Below are 24,406 nucleotides of genomic sequence, written 5' to 3' on the forward strand. Positions count from 1 at the left end.
ACTGACTGCAGCCCTTACTCACAACACTCCACTGACAAAGACACTTCAACACATCTTCCAACTGCTGCTCCATGACGTGGAAGGGCAGATTCTGGGAAAAGCGGTAGCATCAGTGACTGCAGGGATGGGAATCGGCCTTGGGGACCTGCAAGACAACATGAGGCAGTCTACAAGGAGCTGACAGCTCCGAGTTATCCCCATACACCAGGCCCGTAAGTTTTCTACACAAAACCCCACAGACAAGAGATGAACCACAAAGTTTTACAACTGTTCAACCCAGCCACGACTCTACGTGCCAGGGCAGGGCAGCTCCAAGTGTAAGCACACCAAAGAGAAGCAAAGATGACACGAGGACTTGAGATAACTCTCCAGAAGATAAATTCTTGAGCCTGACATGCTTTGAGGCAATGGAACCTATGGAACTACCACAGTGAGGAGGGCCTAATACACTTCATTGAGAAGCCCATGGCCCAGGAAAAGAAGATACTACCAAAAGTGAGAAGGAAGATGGATGAGAACATCTTTGTACTCCTTCTGCTCTCCAAAAGCAAAACTGTAAAGATGCCGGAATGAGCCCGATCCGGGAAAGGACGCGAGCAGAGATCCCCGCTGCCGCTACGGCCCAGAACGAGGCCGAGAAAGCACCGAGACGTAACAAAGCCCTGTGACACAGGAGAGGATGGACACAAACTACAGAACACAGACACAAATGACACAACACAGACACGAGCTGAACCTGCCCAGCAATGGGCCCAAGATTCCTAGAGCAAGATGAGCCAGAGGCTGGCGATGCCGAAGGAAAGAAGGCTCGATGGCAGCAGCACCCAACAGTGAAACGTAACTCCTTCCAAGAAGGCAGTGCCAAAGCTGCTAAGAGGATGCTTGAGAAGCTCGGCAGGCCTAGAGAAGGAGGCAATGACTGCCAGGTGATACAAAGGGATCCCTAGGGAAGGACTCTGCCACCAAAGGCTGAAGTGACTTTGCAAAACGTGACCAACCAGCAAGTGGCCAAGATGCCCACGGGCGGCTACGGCAGCGAGGAGGTAAAATGGAGACCGTGGCGATCGTGCCAGACCCGAAGGCGAGCTCCTCGGGCAAAAAGATCCACGATGACGGCGAGACTCAAAGGCCAATGACACAAAGCTCACGACAACACAGAGATGGGTTGGAACTGCCCTGCCCAGCAAAGGCTCAGGTGATGCTGAGGAGAAACCCTCTCCCTTTGCTTCCAAGGGGCCCTCTCACAACAGCCCTCTCCTCTAAGCTAACTTCCAATTGCCTCCTGGAACTCCAAAGGTTTTTCCCTTCTCCCAGCCACAGCTCCCAACACTTAGCTCTCTGAAGACAAGCAGGCAAAATCCATCCTTGACAGAAAAAATGCATCAGCACCACAGATGTCAACACGTTCCCCACGGTCCGCTTTGGCAGCTGTGAAAGATGGAGAACAAGGAGAAAATTCAGGCTCTGACAACACACGCCAAAAGAGACCCCTTCTGCAAGGCCCCCTCCCTCGAAACTGCCGAGGCTCAGCGCTTACCTGCTCTCTCCAAACTTCAGCTCCACACCTGCTCACGGGACCTAAGACAACAAAACAGAAAACGTCACTGTTGCCCTCCAGAAGAGCATCCCTGGGCTACTCCACACCACTGCCCCGGCTCACCTCAAATCCTGATCTGACTCTGGAGGTGGCCAGGACAAACCTGCACAATGAAAAGGGACACGCTCAGCACGCTGCCATAGACCGCTGGCCTATCAGCCACCCCACCTAAATGCCAACTCACCTGCTCGCCTCTGGCCCTTGGCACGCCCAGGGCAGCAGCAGCACCTGCAGAGAAGCAAAGCAAAAACACACAAAACATGCTGAGAGACTGTGAAACCACAGCCTCCCTGCTCCGACTGAAGTACACCACACCTATACCTTAGGCTTGCACCCTCCAGCATCCAGGGCCAGGACATCCTGCAAGTGGACCACCTAAAACACACACAACAATGGATGCTTAGAGCTGCACCAAAAATTGAGACTGAGGCCATAACAACTCATTCTGTCCACTGGTCACAGCTCACCTCGCTTCATCAACCTTGACTGCCAATATCCAGCATTACTCCCTAAAAAAAAAAAAAAAAAAAAAAAGACATGGAACAAGGCTGTAACATAGTCACCATTGACACTGCCCCTGCAAAGACAAACAGCAACTGACCTTCCCATGGGAACACCCTCACCTGGTATGGGGCACTCTGCCACGGATTTAATCCATCTGCCTCTGAAAGAAAGTTATTACACAAGTCAAGGTGCTGCATGGTAACTTAACAGCTCCAGCCATCCTACATCAATCTAGGAATACCATCAATCGAGAAATGAACAGTACAGTCTTAGTCCCATTACACCCACACCCCAGACTATGCAGCAGGGCAGAGCAGCTCCAGGCCAAGCACACACAGAGGCCTGTGATGCAGGAGATGACAAATGAGGAGATGCAACAAGAAGAGAAGACTCTCAGCAAGAAGAATGACCACAGGGACTGAGAGAAGGCAGAATGAGATGACCCAGGCAAGACCGACAGTGAGCCAATGAGGCTCGAAGAACCCTGGCAGAAGAAGATGCCAACAGAAGGACTCATTCCAGGAGCCACCTGGCAAAACCACAAAGATGGATGCCTGAGAACTGCACCATCAGCATCCTCTATCTATCTTCACATCCTTACAAGTCCTAATCTGCTATAATGGATCCCTGTGGTGCACAGCTGCTGATACAGCTCAGAACAAGACCATAAAAGACGTCCGACTCAACACTTCTAAAGAGAGATGCGATTCCAATGGGCGGCTGAGCTCCCGAGTCAAAGGTTCGATGGTATCGGCACCAGGCCGAGGAATGCGGAGTTGGAGATGCTAAGGATGATGCCTGGCATTTTGGATAATCCCCTCAAAGGGGTAAGACAAAAGACCTGCAACACAGGATGCCCAAAAGACACAGAACACACGATAGACAAGTGACATGACACACACCGGGACTGCCCTGCCCTGCACACCTCAGTGTTGTGATCAAAAGTGAGACTTTCCCTTAACGTGGCCTAAGGGGCTCTTTCTCAGACATCCCCGACTCCAAAGCTTATTCAAAAACCCCTCCTGATGAGTCCCAACCCAGCACCCTGCTTTCATCCCCTCTGTGGGGTGTAGCCCTCGACTTATCCCTCGGATGTCTGGGGATGTGAATCCACGTCGGGTGCCAAAGACGGCCGCCTCTCCACCTGGGAAGTTCCTGCCCTCAGTGGGCCATACTCTCTTAGTTGGCTGCAGTAAAGAAAACCAAACATCAGTGCATGAGCTGAACAGCACATCAGCCAAAACCCAACAATTCCACTACTCACCATCTCCTAAGAATGCCCGGGTCCTCGGCCCGCCTGCTCCGGCCACGCTCAGAGGCCGACGCCGTCGTCGCAGGGTGCACCTGAGTTAAGAGGAGACAAGGTTCCGTGGCATTGCTGAAACCTGAGTGGGACCTCGCTCCTCCTCCCCACCTCCCCAACTTGCTGCAAATCCTCAACCATTGCTGAAGGCTACCCAGACAGCACCTCCAAATGGAAAAGGCAAAAGCTTCATCACAGATTCCTGTAATACTTCCAGAGGGCTCACAAGAGCAGCTTGAGGGGGCCAAACCAGCTCTGTCAGCTGGTCAGCAAGGGGGCTCAGCCCTGGTAGGCAAAATACAAGTGGAACACCTGGAACACACAAATGGATGCTTAGAGCTGCACCAGATTTTGGCACCCAAGCAATAACAACCGGTTCTGTCCACCAGTCACTGCTCACCTTGCTCACTTGACCTTGACTGCTGCTATCTGGCTTCACTTCCTAGAAAGAAGGACAGAGAACAACCCTGTAACACAGCCACCCTTTATACCACCCCTGAAAAGCCAAGCAATGACCAACCTTCCCAGGGGGAGAAGGGACAAAACAAAACAGAAAGGCACGTGCCCACACAGGGTCCAAAAGCGTCACATTGCCGGGGGAGTTTCCATCTGAAACCGTTCCACTGTGACCTCTTTCCACAAGGGTCTCTGTCACATTGGACCAGCAGTTTGAATGCTGCACACCACCTGTAAAACACACCAAAAAATGCTTACAGTTTCATCACTGATACAGCAACTCCAGTAGCACCCAGTTCTGTGCTGGAATCAATGCTCATCTCAGTTGCTGGTACTCATCCTGCTCACGGGTCCCCTGGTGCCCATACCCCACTCCACCTACCCCCCACTCTACTCCACAGGACAGAGCAGTTCCAAACACAAACACAAACAACACATGATGCTACAGTGTGACACAAGGATGATTAAAAAAGCTCTTAGCAAGAAGAACAACAGCAAGGATCGACACGATGCCAAAAGAGATGACCAATGGTATGGCAACCATGGACACAGGAGGCTCTAAGGAGCAGAAGAAAAGACTGGAACAGTGACCTGTTCTAAGAGCTGTCAGTCACAATGATCAAGATGGCTGTGAGACAGTGCCACATTCAGAATGCTCCCATATCCTGACAATCTTACAAGCCCCAGGACATTACAGCTCACAGCTGGAAAGGATGGATGGCAGCACAGCTGGGAACAAGGCCTCAAAAGACATCTGACTCGGTACTTCTGATCTGTGATGCCAAGACACAGCCAAGCCCACCATAAAAGAACAAATGAGATCGGCATCGTGCCAAGAAGAGTGAATGTTTGAGCACCTGGAGATGATGGCTGACACTTGCAATAAGCCCCCTGAGGGGAAAAGGCCTCCGAGATCTGATCCAAGAGATAACAAAGACACAGAAGACACGCTGGACAACACAACACAGGCTGGAACTGCTCTGTCCTGCACACCCTATGGTCTGATCACAAGTAGAGCCACTCCTTTCAGCTGGCTTAAGAGGCCCCTTAGAGGACATCCCTTACCCCTATGCTAAGTTTTAAATCTCTCCTGGGAATTTCCAACCTGCTATCCTCACATCTCTGGATCCCAGCCCCCAACTTAGCTTTTGGATGACCGGTGACATGAATCCACACTGGACACAAAAGGAGTCCACCTCAGCTGTCTCAGAAGGCCCCGTGATGGCTGGGTTAGCCTCTCCATCAGCTGCAGTAAAGAAAGCCAAAATCAATGCCTGAGTTTAGTAGCCAAACCCCAACAAGTCAGTTACTGACCATCTGTCCTAAGGGCACCCATGTCCTTGAGCATCCCTCTTCATCCCAAGACAAAGGTTGTGGCCATCATTATAATGGACATCTGGGTTAGCAAGAGTTATGTGGTGTTTCTGTGAACACAGTGGGTGCATCTGTGTGCCTTAAAACACATAAATGCATCTGCTGTGCTTGCAGGAAAGCCTGACAAGGCCCCTGAATAGACACCATTTCCCACCACACTACTTTCAAAACCTCTCCTGGCACTTCCTAACTTGCTACCCTGCTCATGCTCCCTCTCACAGTTGCAATCCTCAACTTACCTATCAGAAGCCTCCAGCTCAGACATCATCTCTAACACAGGGCAGGTTCCTCTCGTGGCACAATGAAGCTGCTGAAAATTTTGAAGTGTCATACTTGACACAAGCTGGAATCTCAAGAAGTTGCAATGCTCCTAAGGAAAAAAAAACAACAGAAAAACCAAACACGAAATTACAGAAGCACCTTACCACCCCTGAACACTCACCCCAAAACCATGAGCTTAAATACTCCATGCACTCAAAGCCATCTTCTTCATGGGGTCTCCAAAGCCTCTGCTGCTTTAGATGCCAAAACCACCTCCTAAAAAACAGCCGACACAACCTGAAAGAGCTCCTTCAATAAAAGAACAGAAGAACTCTTCCCCCACCCCAGCCCACAAACACAAAGAGCTCCTGGGCCCCAGGGCTGGGGTTAATTGACCCCTGGCCGGGCCCGCCTCTCGCTCCCACCACGCCCGGGAAAAGGGAGGAGGCAATTTTACCATAAGGGATCGAAGCCCTGGGAGGAGCTGCAGCTGTTTGGCTGCTCTGCCTTAAATTCCAGGTGAGCAAAGGGCTCCGTAGATGCCTTCTGTTTTCCTACAGCTGCATCCACTGAAAGGGTAAAAAAGCTTCTTGTTTTGGCAGCGTAGACAGATGAGTTGCATGATTCCTTGTTAAGTTCTGTAATTGGTCATTAGGAACTATTGAGTAGTACTCCATACAGGACTGTGTAGGGTGGAGAAGAATAGTAATAATTTACATGGTGTAACTCCTGTTGGGGCCTCTAATTAGGACTGTATTCACTATAAATGAAACTAAAAAAAGAATGGGCTCTCTGGCAGCAGGAGGGTTTTGTGTGTGCTGGGGTCGCTCCCTTGTGAGAGATTGGGTGCCAGTACCCAGCTAGAAGTGCCCTGAAGTACAGATTTAAATTCTTAAAATGCTGAAAAAGGGGGAGCTTCCTTCAATTGAACCCCTTAAAATGAGGGACTAGGGAGTGTTTGTCTCTACTTAAATAGATGCCATGGCAATAAATGGGTTCTCTTCTCTGAATCCCCTAAAATACAGGAAAAAGAGGGGTTTTCCTTATTTCAGGTGTCTCCAGTGATGGAAAAAGGGGGTTTTTTCCCCTCAGTTCAAACCCTTAAAAAGGAGGGACAGCAGGGCTTTTCCCTCAATTTAAACCATGGGATGATGAAAATGGGGGAGTTATGTTCAATTCCAACCCATAATATAGCATTGTCAAGGTTTTTCCTTTCTATTTAAACTGGAAAATGGGGATTCCCTGTCAAGTGATACCCCTAAGAGCATGGAAAAGGCAGGGTTTCCTTCAAGTGATACCCTTAAAATTGCAGAGGAAGGGGATTCCCCCTCAATTTAAACACAGACAATTATGGAAAAGGAAGTTTTTTTCCCTCCGTTTAAATCCCTTTTCTCCTCATAACCCCCCTTTTTGGGGGGGGGGCACTGGGGAAGGGCTGCCAAGATGAAAGGGGAAAGTGGAATGTTTCCCTGGGACCCCACATGCTGCCCTGCCTGCTCAGGTGCTGCCCCTTGGCACGAGGGGTTTTCCCTGGGCATTTTCTGGGAGCAGTGCTCTGTGCCCAGGTGCCTCCGGCTGCTCCCCAGCTGCTGCCGGATGCTCCGACCATTGTCCCTGGAGGGACACTCGGGATGCCCCCATTGCCCCTCTGGACCAGCAGCTCCCTGCACAGCTGTGCCCGGGGAACCCTCGGAGAGCGGCCTCTGGCAGGAGCCGCCCCCTCCTCATCCTGGCCGCTCACACCTGGGGCTGCTGCGCCTTGGGGCAGGGGCTGAGGAGGAGAAAGGTCCTGCTGCTCCTTCCCTGCCCTGCACAGCCCTTGGTGTGCCCCTGAAACACCGGGGTGCCGGGCTTTCCTTGCTGTGCGGGACTGGGTGGTTCTTTGATCCCAGACTCTGCTCTTCCCCGGGCACGGCACATGGACAGGGGGCAGAGATGGGCCCTCAGAGGGCTTTGTTGGGTTCCCGGTTCCTCCCTCAGCTCCTCCTTCCCTCTTTTCCCTTAACTCCCGCTCCACTCTTTGCCAATGGATTTGCCAACGTGACAGCTCAGCCTGCCAAGCTTTACTTCATCGCCTTCCACACTGTGATGGTGATAATCATTGTCAAGTAGGTTTTTTGGGATGGTTTTGTTATGAAAAAAGTATGTAATTCGTGCTATTATGTATAAAACTAGAATGTAATCAGACCATGTAGAGACAGTTTCAAAATCCCTCCACCTGCCTTTCTGAGAGAAAGATTTCACAACACTAAAAGAAGTTGTCTCACAATAAGTGAGGATTCCACCTAGGTGGGGTTGGATCTTATCACCGGGACATTTGCTCCATGACGACTTGATCACCACCTTCTGATATCTACATCTCATCTGATAAGGAATCGGACATTCCAGAAACGAAAAATAACTGTTCCAGGAACCAGAGATGGCCCATCCATCTTCAGAGATGGCCCATTCATCATCTAGGATGGACAATTCATCTGACCCAGGAAAGGCTTTGTGCAGCCCAACTCCGGGACAAGAAAACATCATGAATATGCTAAATTGCGAGACAAATAGAATTAATTCGGACTCTGCCCAAAAACTGTATAAGAAGGAACCAGCCGAAGCAGCACCCGTGAACTTGGGAGCTCTGGTGCGATAGAGGTCAGATCTGTGCGTGTTCACCCAGCTCCGACCCCGGGCTCGGGGCTGCTTTTCTGCATCGTGGCTTTCTGTGTGACCGATCTTTCGGCCGCGGAATAAAATCTATTTCTTTATTAAATTTAATTTGCCTGAATTTCTTTACCTCCCATTCATAACAACGATGGAACATGCGAAAAGCCAACATCACAATCCCATTTATAACAGAGGGATCCGCCGGAGGCACCCGCGGCGCTGCGGTCCTGCCCGCGGAGGGATCCGCCGGAGGGACTATTTGTGATGCGCTCCTGCCCGCGGAGGGATCAGCGCTGATGCCGCCCCGCCCGCCCAGCTGCTCTCGCTGCCTTTTCCCGCTCTCCCCTCTGCTCCCAGCGCTTCTCCTGCAAAGGGCGCGGCTTTTCCTGGGCTCTTTTCCTGCCGGGCTGCAGCGAGCGCTCCCCTCAAGGAGCAGGGGCAGCTTTGCTCGCGGCGGCAGCGATTCAACAGAGCAGGCCCGGAACAATTCCTGCTTAGCCGGGCTTTGAGCACATTCCTGAGCCAGCACCAGCAGCAGCGAGTGAGGCAGCGGCACATGAAGGAGGCTGCGGCTCTGGCCAGGCTGGGGAGGGGTTCCTCTGTAATAGAAGAACAGGGAGAGACAAACCAGAAAGGGCAGGAAAAAAAGAAAAAGCCAAGACAAACTAAACTTTTTTTAAAAAATAATCCGGATCCAGAGGGACTTCTGGCTGGAGAACTTCCTGGGGAGCAATCCTGCCCCTCTGGGAGGCAATGCCAGGGCAACTCCAGCTGAAACCTGCACACAAACACCACAAAGATTTCAGATATTTGCAGGAAGCCACCACTTAGCAACTGCTGCTTAATAATTTATTCACTTTCCCATTCAATGGTACATTCAGTCCACAAGACTTCAACACCTTTCTGGTAGTTTTATTTACAGTCTGCAGCGTGTTCTGTAAAACACAGGAGTGCTCACAGACACGCACACAACATAGGGATTTGCAAACATTTAAATAAGCACAGTTTATTCCAAAGGAAGTCTATGCACTACTTTTTCCATAAAAATTATAAAAAATACTTTAGTTACTGTATTTTACCTAAACCAAGATACTTGAGAATTCTTGCACAAGTGATGCCCCCTCCCCACAAAGGGCACTCCGACAAGAAGAAATTCAGGAGACTGCATCACCAAATAAAATCCTAATGGCAACTGCTTCAATCCCCCAGAAGAACAAAGAACTCCCACTCTGCATCCAGCAATCCCTGCTCTGCAGCCTGTCTGCATCTGCTTTTGTAGGGCTTGTGGGGCTTTTGCACTCACTTCCTTCTCCAGGGCAGTTCCCACAAAGAAAGAATGACTGAATTTCTGCAGACTGTCACTCGGCAATCCTGCATTTCACACATGCAAAGGGAAACACTTTCCTTTGAGCCCTTTATTTCAAGGAGTCTCTTTTTTACTGAGCATCCAGTGAGAACAGTGCCCAGTTGTGGCTGTTATTATTTCTCTGCTTTTGCTGCGTGGCAATATTGAGCTGGAGCTCTGCAGAACACCCACTGCAGCCCTTGTCTCACTGGGGCACACCGAATTGACAAAAAAAAGGCACAAAGATGAAACTCCTAAAGCAGCAGCAGCCCCAAGTCACTGAGCTGCTGCTTCCCACCACCAACACTCTGTGTCTCAGCAAACACTTCCAACGCACGAGCCAAGGCCACAGGGGAGTGAAAAGCCCAGAGCCTGCGGGCAGGACAAGCACTCCATTGATCAGTAACAAACCAACACAGCTCAGCTGGATGGTGCACTTAAGACTGGACCTGGAAGCGTCAGGAAAAGCCACTGGAACACAAGCTCAGCAGCACAGAATCCATTTGGCACCAGCTGATGAGATGGGAGGCTCTGTGTGGGACACGTTGTGCATTCAGCTTCAACAATGCCACAGCTCCACAGCAGCGCTGAAAAACTTCTGCTTTTAACAGCTGGAGAGGATTTTCTCAATGGAAGTGAAGCTGTCATTAACAGAGGAACAGCACACGATGCACAACATAACCTGCAATAAAAAGCTTTTGCTTTCCAGCATGTAAGCATCCAGGTTACTGGACTTTAGGTCATATCAACGAATCTGATGATAGATTTTTAAAAAATTTTTCTTGGAACTAAAAAAGTAAAATCTTCCATAAAATGATAAAGCACAAAAATACTCTCTCAGTACGTCTCAGGAAGCCATTTAATACCTTCCATGTCCTAGGAACAACTAGGCAAAACACTTGGAAAGTGTGAGCAGTAGAAATGTTGACCATTGAATGTTTGGCAGCCGTGTGCTCCAGCCCCTGGGAGGGGCTTGTCCCCCACTCCACACCAGTCCTGCAGCTCCCCAGCTATTTCTTCTTCTTCTTCTTCGGGGGCTCATCCTCAGAGCTGCTGCTGCTGCTGCTGCTGCTGCTGCTGGAGGAGCTCGGATCCGAGTCGAAGTCGGAGGAGGAGGAAGAGCTGCTGGAGGAGGGGGAGGGGGAGGAGGAGGAGGAGGAGGAGCTGTCCTCACTGTCACTGTCCTCGGAGGAGGTAGAGGAGTCCTGGCTGTCAGAGGAGTCGCTGGCTGAGCTGTCGCTGCTGCTGCTGCTGGAACTGGTCACACTTTTGGACCCGGGAGAGAACAAAGAGCTGAGCACAGCCCTGCCAGAGCCCATGGCACCGTGTTCTCTGCTCTGCTGGAATAATCCAAAGATCAATTTGTTGCCTTGAAAATTTCCAGGCCTCACCACCTAAGATGAATTCCTGTGCCCTCCCTCCCTTTCCCACTCCTGGATGAGTGGATTTTGGCCATTTGAGCAACGGCAGAGTGGCCCCAGGGCATGACATAGCCCAGCAGGACCGCAGAGAGGGGCAGAGAGGGAAAGCTGGCCAGGATCTCGTTCCCAGCCCTGAGCAGGGGCTTTACTGGCCTGACTGTCCTGTACTACCCGAGCTCTGGGGACAATGAACCAGGCTCAGTCCCTGCCTCACCACTGGCACCGTGAAATTCTGGCACTGCAAGAGTCAGGGGAGGTTTCAGCAGTGATTTCAGCAAGGTCAGAGCTGCTCCCAGCAAAAGCTGTTCTTAGACTACTCCTGGCTGAAGAACCCCGAGTACCTGCCACTGCAGGATGCTTGTGACTTCCAGGTGGAGGAGAAGGGTGGAAACAATCCAAGATGAAGACAGAATGATGAACACAGCAAAGAGGATTTCTTTATGCTCTGCACTGTTTTGTCACGTTCAGCCCTTCCTGGGCTGTTCTCTGCTTGTTGTTCTCAAGATCAACATCTCCAACTAAGGGGGGGTGATGTGAATTCCAAGGAAGTACAATTCAATTCTCCCCTAGATCTTTCCCTAAAGTACAAGATACTGATTCACCTCCCTTCCCACCAGAGTCAATCAAAGACTATCCAAAAACGTAAATGATGATAATGCGGAATCTGGTCTCCATTAGAAAAATTAATGTAGTATTTTTTATCAGAGCTTTGGTTAAATGTAACAACGCAGGAAGTGCCTGTGCTCAGGTTATTGGAGAGTGCGAGGTTTTCTCATCGCATCAGCCCTGTCAGCTGACAAATGTGGCTGTGCACTAAGGCACAAAGCACCGACGTTTGCACACTACAGCTGGAATCTGCTATCTCTGTGTGCAGACACAACCACTGCTCATCACAGATAAACCCACAAGGGCTGCTCCAGCACTGACTTACCTGGGGAAAAACCAGCACTAAGAGGAGCAAAATAAAAAGCATGGGAGTAGTAGTTTCACCCTGAGCAGCTCCATGAGATGGGCAGGAATCAGAGAATCCCCTGAGTAACTCTGAACTTGCTTTTCCTGATCACCTTTCACAGAATCCATAGCAGCAACCCATGGACATCCCGTGTGTAGGTTTATTCCAAAACCCACTTGCAGAAACATCAGGATATTGCACCTAAAGCTGCCTCTGCCAGAGGGAAGCAAGAGCTGGGGCTGGGAGAGGAAACAGGCAGGAACTTGCTCTCAGGAGAGGCAGCACGTGGGCTGCTGGCACTGCCAGCAGGAGGACGCAGGTGGGAGCAGGTAAAATTCCAATACAAAATGCAACTGGGGAATGTGACGGTGCAGAGGCTGTAGGTTGGCAGTCTAAGACTTTGGGGTTTATCACAGCTCTGCAAAAGCACCGAATTTCGCCAGCAGGTACCACTCATCCTCCTCAGGACAAGCTTCCAAGAGTTCATCTCTCAATCTGTGCCCTAGTGTGGGCCAAGTGCTGGTGGAGCCTGGGCTGGCACCCCGAGCTCTCACCCCAGCTGGCACCCCCAGGCCTTTCCAATGTGCCACTGCCACCCAAGCCACAATGGTGGGGCCTGAGGAAAGGAAGGAATGAGGAGGGACTTAGGACACAATCCTGCCCTTCAGACAGGCAGATTTACTGTGCTCCAGTCTCAAGGGGGCTCTCAGTGGATAACTCAAGCATCCCGCGTGGGACACTGGGGCCAAGGAGCAGCTGGAGGCAGCTCTGTCACCTGGGCTCACAGGGCTCTGCAGCAGCTGCTCTGCCCCAGCCTGTTCTGCTTAGGCCTGGGCTCCCTCATTACTGTTTATATCAAAACAAACACACTCTGTGGAAAAAAGGCTGGTGCCTCTGGATGGCAGGAGAGGGCTCGGGATGGCACGGAGCATCCTTCCCCTTCTGGCCGGCAGAGCCGGCCCTGCATTCCCGGTGATGGGAAGAGACACCAGGTAGGGCTGCAGAGCTGGGCAGGGACAGCAACATTCCCTTCCTCTTGGAGTGGCAATTTGTCACATTCCTTCATTCCAGAATGAAATCATTCTGAGTAAAGAGCAGGCTCAGAGGTGAACTCCACTGAACTCTTGTGCCTGTGACCAAAACCCGCTGGAAATATGGAAATTGACACACCGGCCCATAGAGCTGCATAGAAAAGTGCTGCGATACAATTCCAGGTTTCCCCAGCCCATGTGCAGGTGTCACCCCCAGCCCTCCCAGGGGCTCCCAGTTCCCAGGGCAGAGCAGAACCAGCACCCAGCCAGCAGCCCCTCGGGCCTGGGAGCTGGGGGGCACTTCCAGAAGTACACCATGCCTTGGAGCAAGCTGGCCAAACAATTCCACACCTAAACCCTTCAATCCCTGCAAGTCAAGGCAGACTCCCAAATGCCCAAGAATTCGCAGCTGCCATGGAAAAGTTAAAAGATCAACGTCTGCCTGAACTGCATTTGCAGAGTCCAATTGCACCCATTTTGCTCTGCCTCACGCTGGCAAATTGCCCGGAATGTGCTGTGTACAACAGCCTGGAAACCATGGAAAACTCCTGACACTGGTATCCCGACTCTGCCTCCTGCAGACACCCAGCTCAGGGAAAGCTTTGCAGCAAAGCCCATCCTAAAGGAGCTGTTTTCCCCGAGGAAGCCCAGCAGCGGCAGCGCTGGCCCAGAGCACAAAGCAGCAGCTGTGCCGGGGAAGAGCATCCTTCAGTTCCTCTGCTGCTCACTTGACCACAGAGCTGTTCCTAGGCCACATTCACCTGCCTGGAGCACCCATGGTCCCGAGTGCCCGGAGCTGGGCTGGCACCGGCACAGGCGGCACGGGCAGGATGGCCCAGGGGCTCAGCACGGCCCCGGCTGCTCCGGGAGTGCCACGGCAAAGATGTGCCTGGTCCCGGCTGGAGCGGGGCAGGAGCGGGGCTGTCGGGGGCAAGGCGGCCCCGGGGGGCTCTGGGCGTGTGCGAGGGGTCAGGAGGGGTCAGGAAGGCTCTGGATGCTGCCGATCCCAAATGTCCGCACTGGAGAGCAGCAGAGCCCGACGGGCAGCGCTTCAAGGTGGGGAGAGGCTGCCGGGCAGGAAACATGCGGGATGGGATGGGATGGGATGGGATGGGATGGGATGGGATGGGATGGGGATGGGGATGGGGATGGGATGGGATGGGATGGGATGGGATGGGGATGGGATGGGGATGGGGATGGGATGGGATGAGGATGGAGGGCGGGGTGGGGTTGGCGATGAAGAGCAAGTATGAGAATGAGATGGGGATAGGATGGGGAGCAGCTCCGCTGTGCTTCCTTGGGCCCGGGGAAGGTTTTGCAATGATCCTGGAGCTCTTCCTGGAATGGGAATTGCTTCTGAGAAGCAGCCAGCTGCCTCACCAGCACAGCCAGCACAGCCAGCACTGCCAGCATTCCAGTGCCACCAGCACCACCAGCATCCCTCTGCTGCTGGAGGGACCATGGCCCCTCAGGGAAGAGAAACGAGGAATGGTAGGAGCCTGTCAGGAGAGGGAAAGCAGTCGGAGAATGGGACATTCTGCAGGGAAGGAGTGTTTCTAATCAGGAGGAAAGGAGGAGCCTTTGCAAAACTCTTCATGTGGGGTTTCCGGCAAAAGCAACTTCCTCTGTAGCAAAAGTACCCTGAGCCAAGTAACTCTTACGAAGTTGGCCTCTGACGTAGCCAAAGTCACAATTTCTGACTCTCCGGTGACTACACAGAGCCTGGGGAAGCAACACGAGGACAGGGCACGGAGAGGAGCTGGTGGGACAGCAGTGGGCACCTCCTGGTGATCTGGGCACTTTCTCCTTCGTGTTCCTGACCTGGAAGGAGCCGCTTTAGGATACAGATCCCAAAGGAGCAAGGGGTGCCAGGAAGCGCCGCTGGTCGGGACAGAGCCCCTGTGCCTGCTGCTGCCCCACACTGAACAGGTCAGTGGAATGTTCTCCTTCCTCCCTGCCCCACCTTCCTCTCCTCCTGCAGCTGCTCTGTGCCTGCCACCCTCTCCGGTGACCGCAGTGCCCTCCCCAGATACCCCCTCTTTTCCTGTGCATCCTGTCTGTATCTTAATACCAAAATGAGCCAGAATAAACTTTCTAACAGAATGGGAAGTGTGAGCAAGCAGGAACTCTTTACCTGTGCAGGACACACAGGAGGATCTCTCCTTGTTCTGTGTGTGGGGGGAGACTTTACAATAGGGGTTTTTAGCCATTAGAAACACACAGAGGCATTAAGGCTTTGTTTTTGTCTGATACATAAACATCCCTTTCCTAGGACTCAGTTCCATGCATCCACCTCCTCCTGGGAGTCCTTTCATGATCCTGGAGGTTCATCAGGAGGGGTCTCTGGTGCTCATATTCACTGAGTGCTGCCATATTAAAGGTGACCTCACCTTGAACTTTTCCTTTGGCCATGTGCTGTTGCTTCTTGTTACAAAACTGCCTCAGAACCACTGCAGGCCTCCTGATCTGTTCCTGCACTGCCTCCAGCCACGTTTAGCATCCTGTGTGCACACTTTTACATACTTTTATCTTTTTGGCTGGTTGGTCTTTCAGCAACTTGCAGGGGAGCTGAATATTTTTATTTCCTATTTATCAGTCTCCTGCCAAACAGCCCAACCCTCCCACCTCCCTCTCCCACCCCACCATTCCCACCGCCCTCCTCCCCTGCACATCTCACTTCTCTCCACCGAATCCTTCCCACTGCAGGGAGCTGCTGAGGAGCCGCTTGGTCCATCCCTGGATTCTCCAAGCACTGACTGCCCATCCACTCTGACCACAGCCGGGGCCACATCCCAGCGCCTGCCCAGCGTCCATCCATGGAGGTGAGCTCCGTGTCCCCACCTTCTGTCTCACCCAGGGGAGAAGCCGATCTATGTGAGATAGGTGTCACCGACATGGCCATACACGGTTTCACGCTGCTCATCAGCCTCTGTGGGGTGGCCGGGAACGCGGCTGTCTTCTGGTTCCTCGGCTTCCACATCAAGAGGGACACCATGAAACCCATCACTGCCTACATCCTTGACCTGGCCATTATCGACTTCCTCTTCCTCATCTTCATGGTCCCCTCTTCCCTGCTTTTCCTGCTGGAGGATTTGTCCTGCTCTGCCATCATGCCCCCAGCATACATTAGCTTCCTTTTCCTCCTGTTTGTGTTGTTCTACAGCGTAGGGCTGTTCCGGCTGACGGCCATCAGCATTGAGAGGTGCAGGTCCATCCTCTGCCCACATGGGTACTTCTGCCACCTTCCCCAGGACCTGTCATGGGTGGTGGTGAGTGCCCTGCTCTGGGCCCTGTCCATCGCTGTCATCGCTGCCATTTCTGCAGTGACTTCCCTGTGCCAGTCACAGGAACACGAGCACTGCCGGGGGGCTCTCATCTCCCTGTACATCCTCAGCTTCCTCATCTTTGCTCCATCCGTGGTCATTTCCAGTGCAATCCTCTTCATCCACTTCAAGGGTAGCTGCCAGCAGCAGCAACTCCAGAGGCTCGACATCATTGTCTTCCTCATTGTGCTCCCCACTCTCCCCATTAGTGTCTGGAATTTCCTGCAGCAGCTCAGCTACACCACTGTGTCCTCCCAGGTCATTTTCCTGTTTGCCTGCATCCACAGCACCATCAACCCCTTCATCTACTTCTCTGTAACAAAGAGCTGGAGGCAGCGCTCCATGAAGTCCCTCAGGAAATCCCTCCAGAAGGTCTTCGAGGAGTCAGAAGAAAACACGGCCTGCAGCAGTGATGACACCATGGACATGGGGCCCCTGAGCCCGTTGAACCCTTCAACTGCACCGATGGAGGACCATGGGGCAGTGGCTGAGGGATTCCTTGAGCCACCAGATCAATAAATATCCACGGGATCACCCTCCCGCACTGTATTCCAGCAGGAGAAGGGAGCAGGGGCAGTACCAAGGACGATGTGGGAGGGAAGCTCTGCAGGGAGCACACTGGAGCATGGATTTCCTCCTCCCTTCTGGTTTCTAGAACACTGTTCCCCCAAAGGGATTGTGCCCTCATGACTGTGATCCCAAAAATCCCCCTGGCATGGTTCCTTCTGACAAGCAGCCAGCTGCCCCACCAGCACAGCCAGCACTGCCAGCATTCCAATGCCACCAGCACCACCAGGATCCCTCTGCTGCTGGATGGACCGTGACCCCTCAGGGAAGAGAAATGAGGAATGGTAGAAGCCTGTTGGGAGAGGGAAGGCAGTTGGGGAATGGGACATTCTGCAGGGAAGGAGTGTTTCTAATCAGGAGGAAAGGAGGAGCCATTTGCAAAACTCTTCATGTGGACCTTTTTGACAAAAGTCAATTCCTTTGTGGTAAAGAAAAAAAAAATTCAAGATAGATAACTTCAAGGAAGTGGAGCTCTGACAAAGCCAAAGTTGTAAAACCGGTTTCGACTGCCCTGTGACCCCACTGAGTCTTGGGGAGCAACACGAGGACAGGGCACAGAGAGGAGCTGGTGGGACAGCAGTGGGCACCTCCTGGTGATCTGGGCACTTTCTCCTTCGTGTTCCTGACCTGGGAGGAGCCGCTTTAGGGTGTGGATCCCAAAGGAGCAAGGGGTGCCAGGAAGCGCCGCTGATCGGGACAGAGCCCCTGTGCCTGCTGCTGCCCCACACTGAACAGGTCAGTGGAATGTTCTCCTTCCTCCCTGCCCCACCTTCCTCTCCTCCTGCAGCTGCTCTGTGCCTGCCACCCTCTCCCAGTGACCGCAGTGCCCTCCCCAGATCCCCCCTCTTTTCCTGTGCATCCTGTCTGTATCTTAATACCAAAATGAACCAGAATAAACTTTCTAAGACAATGGGAAGTGTGAGCAAGGATTTCTCCTTGTTCTGTGTGTGTGGGGAGACTTTACAGCAGGGGTTTTATCCATTAGAAACACACAGAGGCATTAAGGGGAGGTTCTTGTCTGATACATAAACATCACATTCCTAGGACTCATCTCCATGCATCCACCTCCTCCTGGGAGTCCTTTCATGATCCTGGAGGTTCATCAGGAGGGGTCTCTGGTGCTCGTATTCACTGAGTGCTGCCATATTAAAGGTGACCTCGCCTTGAACTTTTCCTTTGGCCATGCACTGCTGCTTCTTGTGACAGAACTGCCCCAGAACCACTGCAGGCCTCCTGATCTGTTTCCCCACTGCCTCCAGCCACGTTTAGCATCCTGTGTGCACACTTTTACATACTTTTATCTTTTTGGCTGGTTGGTCTTTCAGCAACTGCAGGGGAGCTGAATATTTTTATTTCCTATTTATCAGTCTCCTGCCAAACAGCCCAACCCTCCCACCTCCCTCTCCCACCCCACCATTCCCACCGCCCTCCTCCTGTGCACATCTCACTTCTCTCCACCGATCACTTCCTGCTGCAGGGAGCTGCTGAGGAGCCGCTTGGTCCATCCCTGGATTCTCCAAGCACTGACTGCCCATCCACTCTGACCACAGCCGGGGCCACATCCCAGCGCCTGCCCAGCGTCCATCCATGGAGGTGAGCTCCGTGTTCCCACCTTCTGTCTCACCCAGGGGAGAAGCCGATCTATGTGAGATAGGTGTCACCGACATGGCCATACACGGTTTCACGCTGCTCATCAGCCTCTGTGGGGTGGCCGGGAACGCGGCTGTCTTCTGGTTCCTCGGCTTCCACATCAAGAGGGACACCATGAAACCCATCACTGCCTACATCCTTGACCTGGCCATTATCGACTTCCTCTTCCTCATCTTCATGGTCCCCTCTTCCCTGCTTTTCCTGCTGGAGGATTTGTCCTGCTCTGCCATCATGCCCCCAGCATACATTAGCTTCCTTTTCCTCCTGTTTGTGTTGTTCTACAGCGTAGGGCTGTTCCGGCTGACGGCCATCAGCATTGAGAGGTGCAGGTCCATCCTCTGCCCACGTGGGTACTTCTGCCACCTTCCCCAGGACCTGTCATGGGTGGTGGTGAGTGCCCTGCTCTGGGCCCTGTCCATCGCTGTCATCGCTGCCATTTCTGCAGTGACTTCCCTGTGCCAGTCACAGGAACACGAGCACTGCCGGGGGGCTCTCATCTCCCTGTACATCCTCAGCTTCCTCATCTTTGCTCCATCCGTGGTCATTTCCAGTGCAATCCTCTTCATCCATTTCAAGGGTAGCTGCCAGCAGCAGCAACTCCAGAGGCTCGACATCATTGTCTTCCTCATTGTGCTCCCCACTCTCCCCATTAGTGTCTGGAATTTCCTGCAGCAGCTCAGCTACACCACTGTGTCCTCCCAGGTCATTTTCCTGTTTGCCTGCATCCACAGCACCATCAACCCCTTCATCTACTTCTCTGTAACAAAGAGCTGGAGGCAGCGCTCCATGAAGTCCCTCAGGAAATCCCTCCAGAAGGTCTTTGAGGAGTCAGAAGAAAACACAGCCTGCAGCAGTGATGACACCATGGACATGGGGGCCCTGAGGCCATTGAACCCTTCAGCTGCACCGATGGAGGACCATGGGGCAGTGGCTGAGGGATTCCTTGAGCCACCAGATCAATAAATATCCATGGGATCACCCTCCCGCACTGTATTCCAGCAGGAGAAGGGAGCAGGGGCAGTACCAAGGACGATGTGGGAGGGAAGCTCTGCAGGGAGCACACTGGAGCATGGATTTCCTCCTCCCTTCTGGTTTCTAGAACACTGTTCCCCCAAAGGGATTGTGCCCTCATGACTGTGATCCCAAAAATCCCCCTGGCATGTTCCTTCTGACAAGCAGCCAGCTGCCCCACCAGCACAGCCAGCACTGCCAGCATTCCAATGCCACCAGCACCACCAGGATCCCTCTGCTGCTGGATGGACCGTGACCCCTCAGGGAAGAGAAATGAGGAATGGTAGAAGCCTGTTGGGAGAGGGAAGGCAGTTGGGGAATGGGACATTCTGCAGGGAAGGAGTGTTTCTAATCAGGAGGAAAGGAGGAGCCATTTGCAAAACTCTTCATGTGGACCTTTTTGACAAAAGTCAATTCCTTTGTGATAAAGAAAAAAAAAAATCAAGATAGATAACTTCAAGGAAGTGGAGCTCTGACAAAGCCAAAGTTGTAAAACCGGTTTCGACTGCCCTGTTGTGAGAAATGAGACAACTCTTAAAAAGATTAATTTATTGAAAACAGAAAAAATGAAAAATTACAGAAATTAAAAAAATATAAAAATTTGGGATCCTATGGCTCGGTAGATGGTATGCCCCAGGAGCGCAGGGATCTGAGATCTTCTGGCTGAGACAGCACTAGACCTCAGGTAGAGAAAAAACTTGCAGTGCTGGCTTGACTTAAAAAATTACTAAAAGCCCCTTAAAAGGGGTAAGGCTTTTAATGCCCAGCACCGATGTCTCCCACAGCTAGTCTGGAGAGAGCAAGAGGGGAAGAGAGAAGAGAGAAGAGAGCCCGCCTCTCGGCTTCGTCCTTTTTATAGTTTTTGCTCCGCCCCCCAGTCTGCCCACAGCCCGCCCCTTCGGTCCAAGGCGATTGGTGCTTTCCCTTTGATGGATCATCTCCGTCCACCAATGGCTCATCGTTGTCAAGGGGGGTGGTATCAGTTAGAGATAAGGGAATACAATACCTTCATTAAAATTCAGGTATTCAGGTTGCCATGGAACTTGCCTGCAGAGTAATGGCTCTGTAGCTAAAAACAGCTGCTGGCTATTAAGACTGGGTGGGGGGTTTGGACTTGGAATCAAAATGCAAGTGAAACACCTACAAAAATTATTAAAATACATCCAACACACCTCAAAACACTTGTAAAAGTATACAGTAAACACAGGAAAGGTAACTCTTATGGTGTACCAGTGGTTTGTAGCTTGAAAAGGGGCAAGTTTGTGATTTTTAACTGGGAAAATTTTAACTGGGAAGGGTGCAACTCTATTAATAAACTTTAAAAAATGGAAACACTGGTAATGGAACTGGATTTTTGTACCTGGGCTGATGGGTTAATTGTAACATTCAATTTAAAAATAATTAACTCAAAATTAATTATTTAAAGCACTTAATATGCAAAGACCAAGCACAAATAGGGATTCCATGTATGACACTGTGATCCCATGGAGCCTTGGGGAACAACACGAGGACAGGGCACGGAGAGGAGCTGGTGGGACAGCAGTGGGCACCTCCTGGTGATCTGGGCACTTTCTCCTTCGTGTTCCTGACCTGGAAGGAGCCGCTTTAGGATACAGATCCCAAAGGAGCAAGGGGTGCCAGGAAGCGCCGCTGATGGGGACAGAGCCCCTGTGCCTGCTGCTGCCCCACACTGAACAGGTCAGTGGAATGTTCTCCTTCCTCCCTGCCCCACCTTCCTCTCCTCCTGCAGCTGCTCTGTGCCTGCCACCCTCTCCCGGTGACCGCAGTGCCCTCCCCAGATACCCCCCTCTTTTCCTGTACATCCTGTCTGTATCTTAATACCCAAATGAACCAGAATAAACTTTCTAACAGAATGGGAAGTGTGAGCAAGCAGGAATTCTTTACCTGTGCAGGACACACAGGAGGATCTCTCCTTGTTCTGTGTGTGGGGGGAGACTTTACAATAGGGGTTTTTAGCCATTAGAAACACACAGAGGCATTAAGGCTTTGTACTTGTCTGATACGTAAACATCCCTTTCCTAGGACTCATCTCCATGCATCCACCTCCTCCTGGGAGTCCTTTCATGATCCTGGAGGTTCATCAGGAGGGGTCTCTGGTGCTCATATTCACTGAGTGCTGCCATATTAAAGGTGACCTCACCTTGAACTTTTCCTTTGGCCATGTGCTGTTGCTTCTTGTTACAAAACTGCCTCAGAACCACTGCAGGCCTCCTGATCTGTTCCTGCACTGCCTCCAGCCACGTTTAGCATCCTGTGTGCACACTTTTACATACTTTTATCTTTTTGGCTGGTTGGTCTTTTCAGCAACTGCAGGGGAGCTGAATATTTTTATTTCCTATTTATCAGTCTCCTGCCAAACAGCCCAACCCTCCCACCTCCCTCTCCCACCCCACCATTCCCACCGCCCTCCTCCTGTGCACATCTCACTTCTCTCCACCGAATCCTTCCCGCTGCAGGGAGCTGCTGAGGAGCCGCTTGGTCCATCCCTGGATTCTCCAAGCACTGACTGCCCATCCACTCTGACCACAGCCGGGGCCACATCCCAGCGCCTGCCCAGCGTCCATCCATGGAGGTGAGCTCCGTGTTCCCACCTTCTGTCTCACCCAGGGGAGAAGCCGATCTATGTGAGATAGGTGTCACCGACATGGCCATACACGGTTTCACGCTGCTCATCAGCCTCTGTGGGGTGGCCGGGAACGCGGCTGTCTTCTGGTTCCTCGGCTTCCACATCAAGAGGGACACCATGAAACCCATCACTGCCTACATCCTTGACCTGGCCATTATCGACTTCCTCTTCCTCATCTTCATGGTCCCCTCTTCCCTGCTTTTCCTGCTGGAGGATTTGTCCTGCTCTGCCATCATGCCCCCAGCATACATTAGCTTCCTTTTCCTCCTGTTTGTGTTGTTCTACAGCGTAGGGCTGTTCCGGCTGACGGCCATCAGCATTGAGAGGTGCAGGTCCATCCTCTGCCCACGTGGGTACTTCTGCCACCTTCCCCAGGACCTGTCATGGGTGGTGGTGAGTGCCCTGCTCTGGGCCCTGTCCATCGCTGTCATCGCTGCCATTTCTGCAGTGACTTCCCTGTGCCAGTCACAGGAACACGAGCACTGCCGGGGGGCTCTCATCTCCCTGTACATCCTCAGCTTCCTCATCTTTGCTCCATCCGTGGCCATTTCCAGTGCAATCCTCTTCATCCATTTCAAGGGTAGCTGCCAGCAGCAGCAACTCCAGAGGCTCGACATCATTGTCTTCCTCATTGTGCTCCCCACTCTCCCCATTAGTGTCTGGAATTTCCTGCAGCAGCTCAGCTACACCACTGTGTCCTCCCAGGTCATTTTCCTGTTTGCCTGCATCCACAGCACCATCAACCCCTTCATCTACTTCTCTGTAACAAAGAGCTGGAGGCAGCGCTCCATGAAGTCCCTCAGGAAATCCCTCCAGAAGGTCTTTGAGGAGTCAGAAGAAAACACGGCCTGCAGCAGTGATGACACCATGGACATGGGGCCCCTGAGCCCGTTGAACCCTTCAACTGCACCGATGGAGGACCATGGGGCAGTGGCTGAAGGTTTCCTTGAGCCACCAGATCAATAAATATCCATGGGATCACCCTCCCGCACTGTATTCCAGCAGGAGAAGGGAGCAGGGGCAGTACCAAGGACGATGTGGGAGGGAAGCTCTGCAGGGAGCACACTGGAGCATGGATTTCCTCCTCCCTTCTGGTTTCTAGAACACTGTTCCCCCAAAGGGATTGTGCCCTCATGACTGTGATCCCAAAAATCCCCCTGGCATGGTTCCTTCTGACAAGCAGCCAGCTGCCCCACCAGCACAGCCAGCACTGCCAGCATTCCAATGCCACCAGCACCACCAGGATCCCTCTGCTGCTGGATGGACCGTGACCCCTCAGGGAAGAGAAATGAGGAATGGTAGAAGCCTGTTGGGAGAGGGAAGGCAGTTGGGGAATGGGACATTCTGCAGGGAAGGAGTGTTTCTAATCAGGAGGAAAGGAGGAGCCATTTGCAAAACTCTTCATGTGGACCTTTTTGACAAAAGTCAATTCCTTTGTGATAAAGAAAAAAAAAATTCAAGATAGATAACTTCAAGGAAGTGGAGCTCTGACAAAGCCAAAGTTGTAAAACCGGTTTCGACTGCCCTGTGACCCCACTGAGTCTTGGGGAGCAACACGAGGACAGGGCACAGAGAGGAGCTGGTGGGACAGCAGTGGGCACCTCCTGGTGATCTGGGCACTTTCTCCTTCGTGTTCCTGAGCTGGGAGGAGCCGCTTTAGGATACAGATCCCAAAGGAGCAAGGGGTGCCAGGAAGCGCCGCTGATCGGGACAGAGCCCCTGTGCCTGCTGCTGCCCCACACTGAACAGGTCAGTGGAATGTTCTCCTTCCTCCCTGCCCCACCTTCCTCTCCTCCTGCAGCTGCTCTGTGCCTGCCACCCTCTCCCAGTGACCGCAGTGCCCTCCCCAGATACCCCCTCTTTTCCTGTGCATCCTGTCTGTATCTTAATACCAAAATGAGCCAGAATAAACTTTCTAACACAATGGGAAGCGTGAGGAAGCAGGAATTCTTTACCTGTGCAGGACACACAGGAGGATCTCTCCTTGTTCCGTGTGTGGGGGGAGACTTTACAGCAGGGGTTTTATCCATTAGAAACACACAGAGGCATTAAGGCTTTGTTTTTGTCTGATACATAAACATCACATTCCTAGGACTCATCTCCATGCATCCACCTCCTCCTGGGAGTCCTTTCATGATCCTGGAGGTTCGTCAGGAGGGGTCTCTGGTGCTCGTATTCACTGAGTGCTGCCATATTAAAGGTGACATCACCTTGAACTTTCCCTTTTGCCATGCGCTGTTTCTTTTTGTTACAGAACTGCCCCAGAACCACTGCAGGCCTCCTGATCTGTTTCCCCACTGCCTCCAGCCTAA

General features: G+C 52.2%; 2 protein-coding genes across 2 annotated transcripts; both read left to right on the forward strand.

The window, feature by feature from the left end:
- Positions 1-15,712: 15,712 nt before the first annotated feature.
- On the forward strand, positions 15,713-16,738 carry LOC309574584 (mas-related G-protein coupled receptor member H-like; the record flags this gene model as incomplete). Its single annotated transcript, XM_082284367.1, has 1 exon — positions 15,713-16,738. One exon carries the CDS (start codon positions 15,713-15,715, stop codon positions 16,736-16,738), a length of 1,026 nt encoding a protein of 341 aa, XP_082140493.1.
- Positions 16,739-18,373: 1,635 nt separating this feature from the next.
- On the forward strand, positions 18,374-19,399 carry LOC309574585 (mas-related G-protein coupled receptor member H-like; the record flags this gene model as incomplete). Its single annotated transcript, XM_082284368.1, has 1 exon — positions 18,374-19,399. The coding sequence occupies one exon, from the start codon at positions 18,374-18,376 to the stop codon at positions 19,397-19,399; it is 1,026 nt and encodes a 341-aa protein (XP_082140494.1).
- Between the last annotated feature and the right edge of the window lie 5,007 nt (positions 19,400-24,406).

The sequence above is a fragment of the Coloeus monedula genome (genome assembly GCF_965178545.1).
Source record: "Coloeus monedula genome assembly, chromosome: 6".
Classification (NCBI taxonomy): Eukaryota; Metazoa; Chordata; class Aves; order Passeriformes; family Corvidae; genus Coloeus; species Coloeus monedula.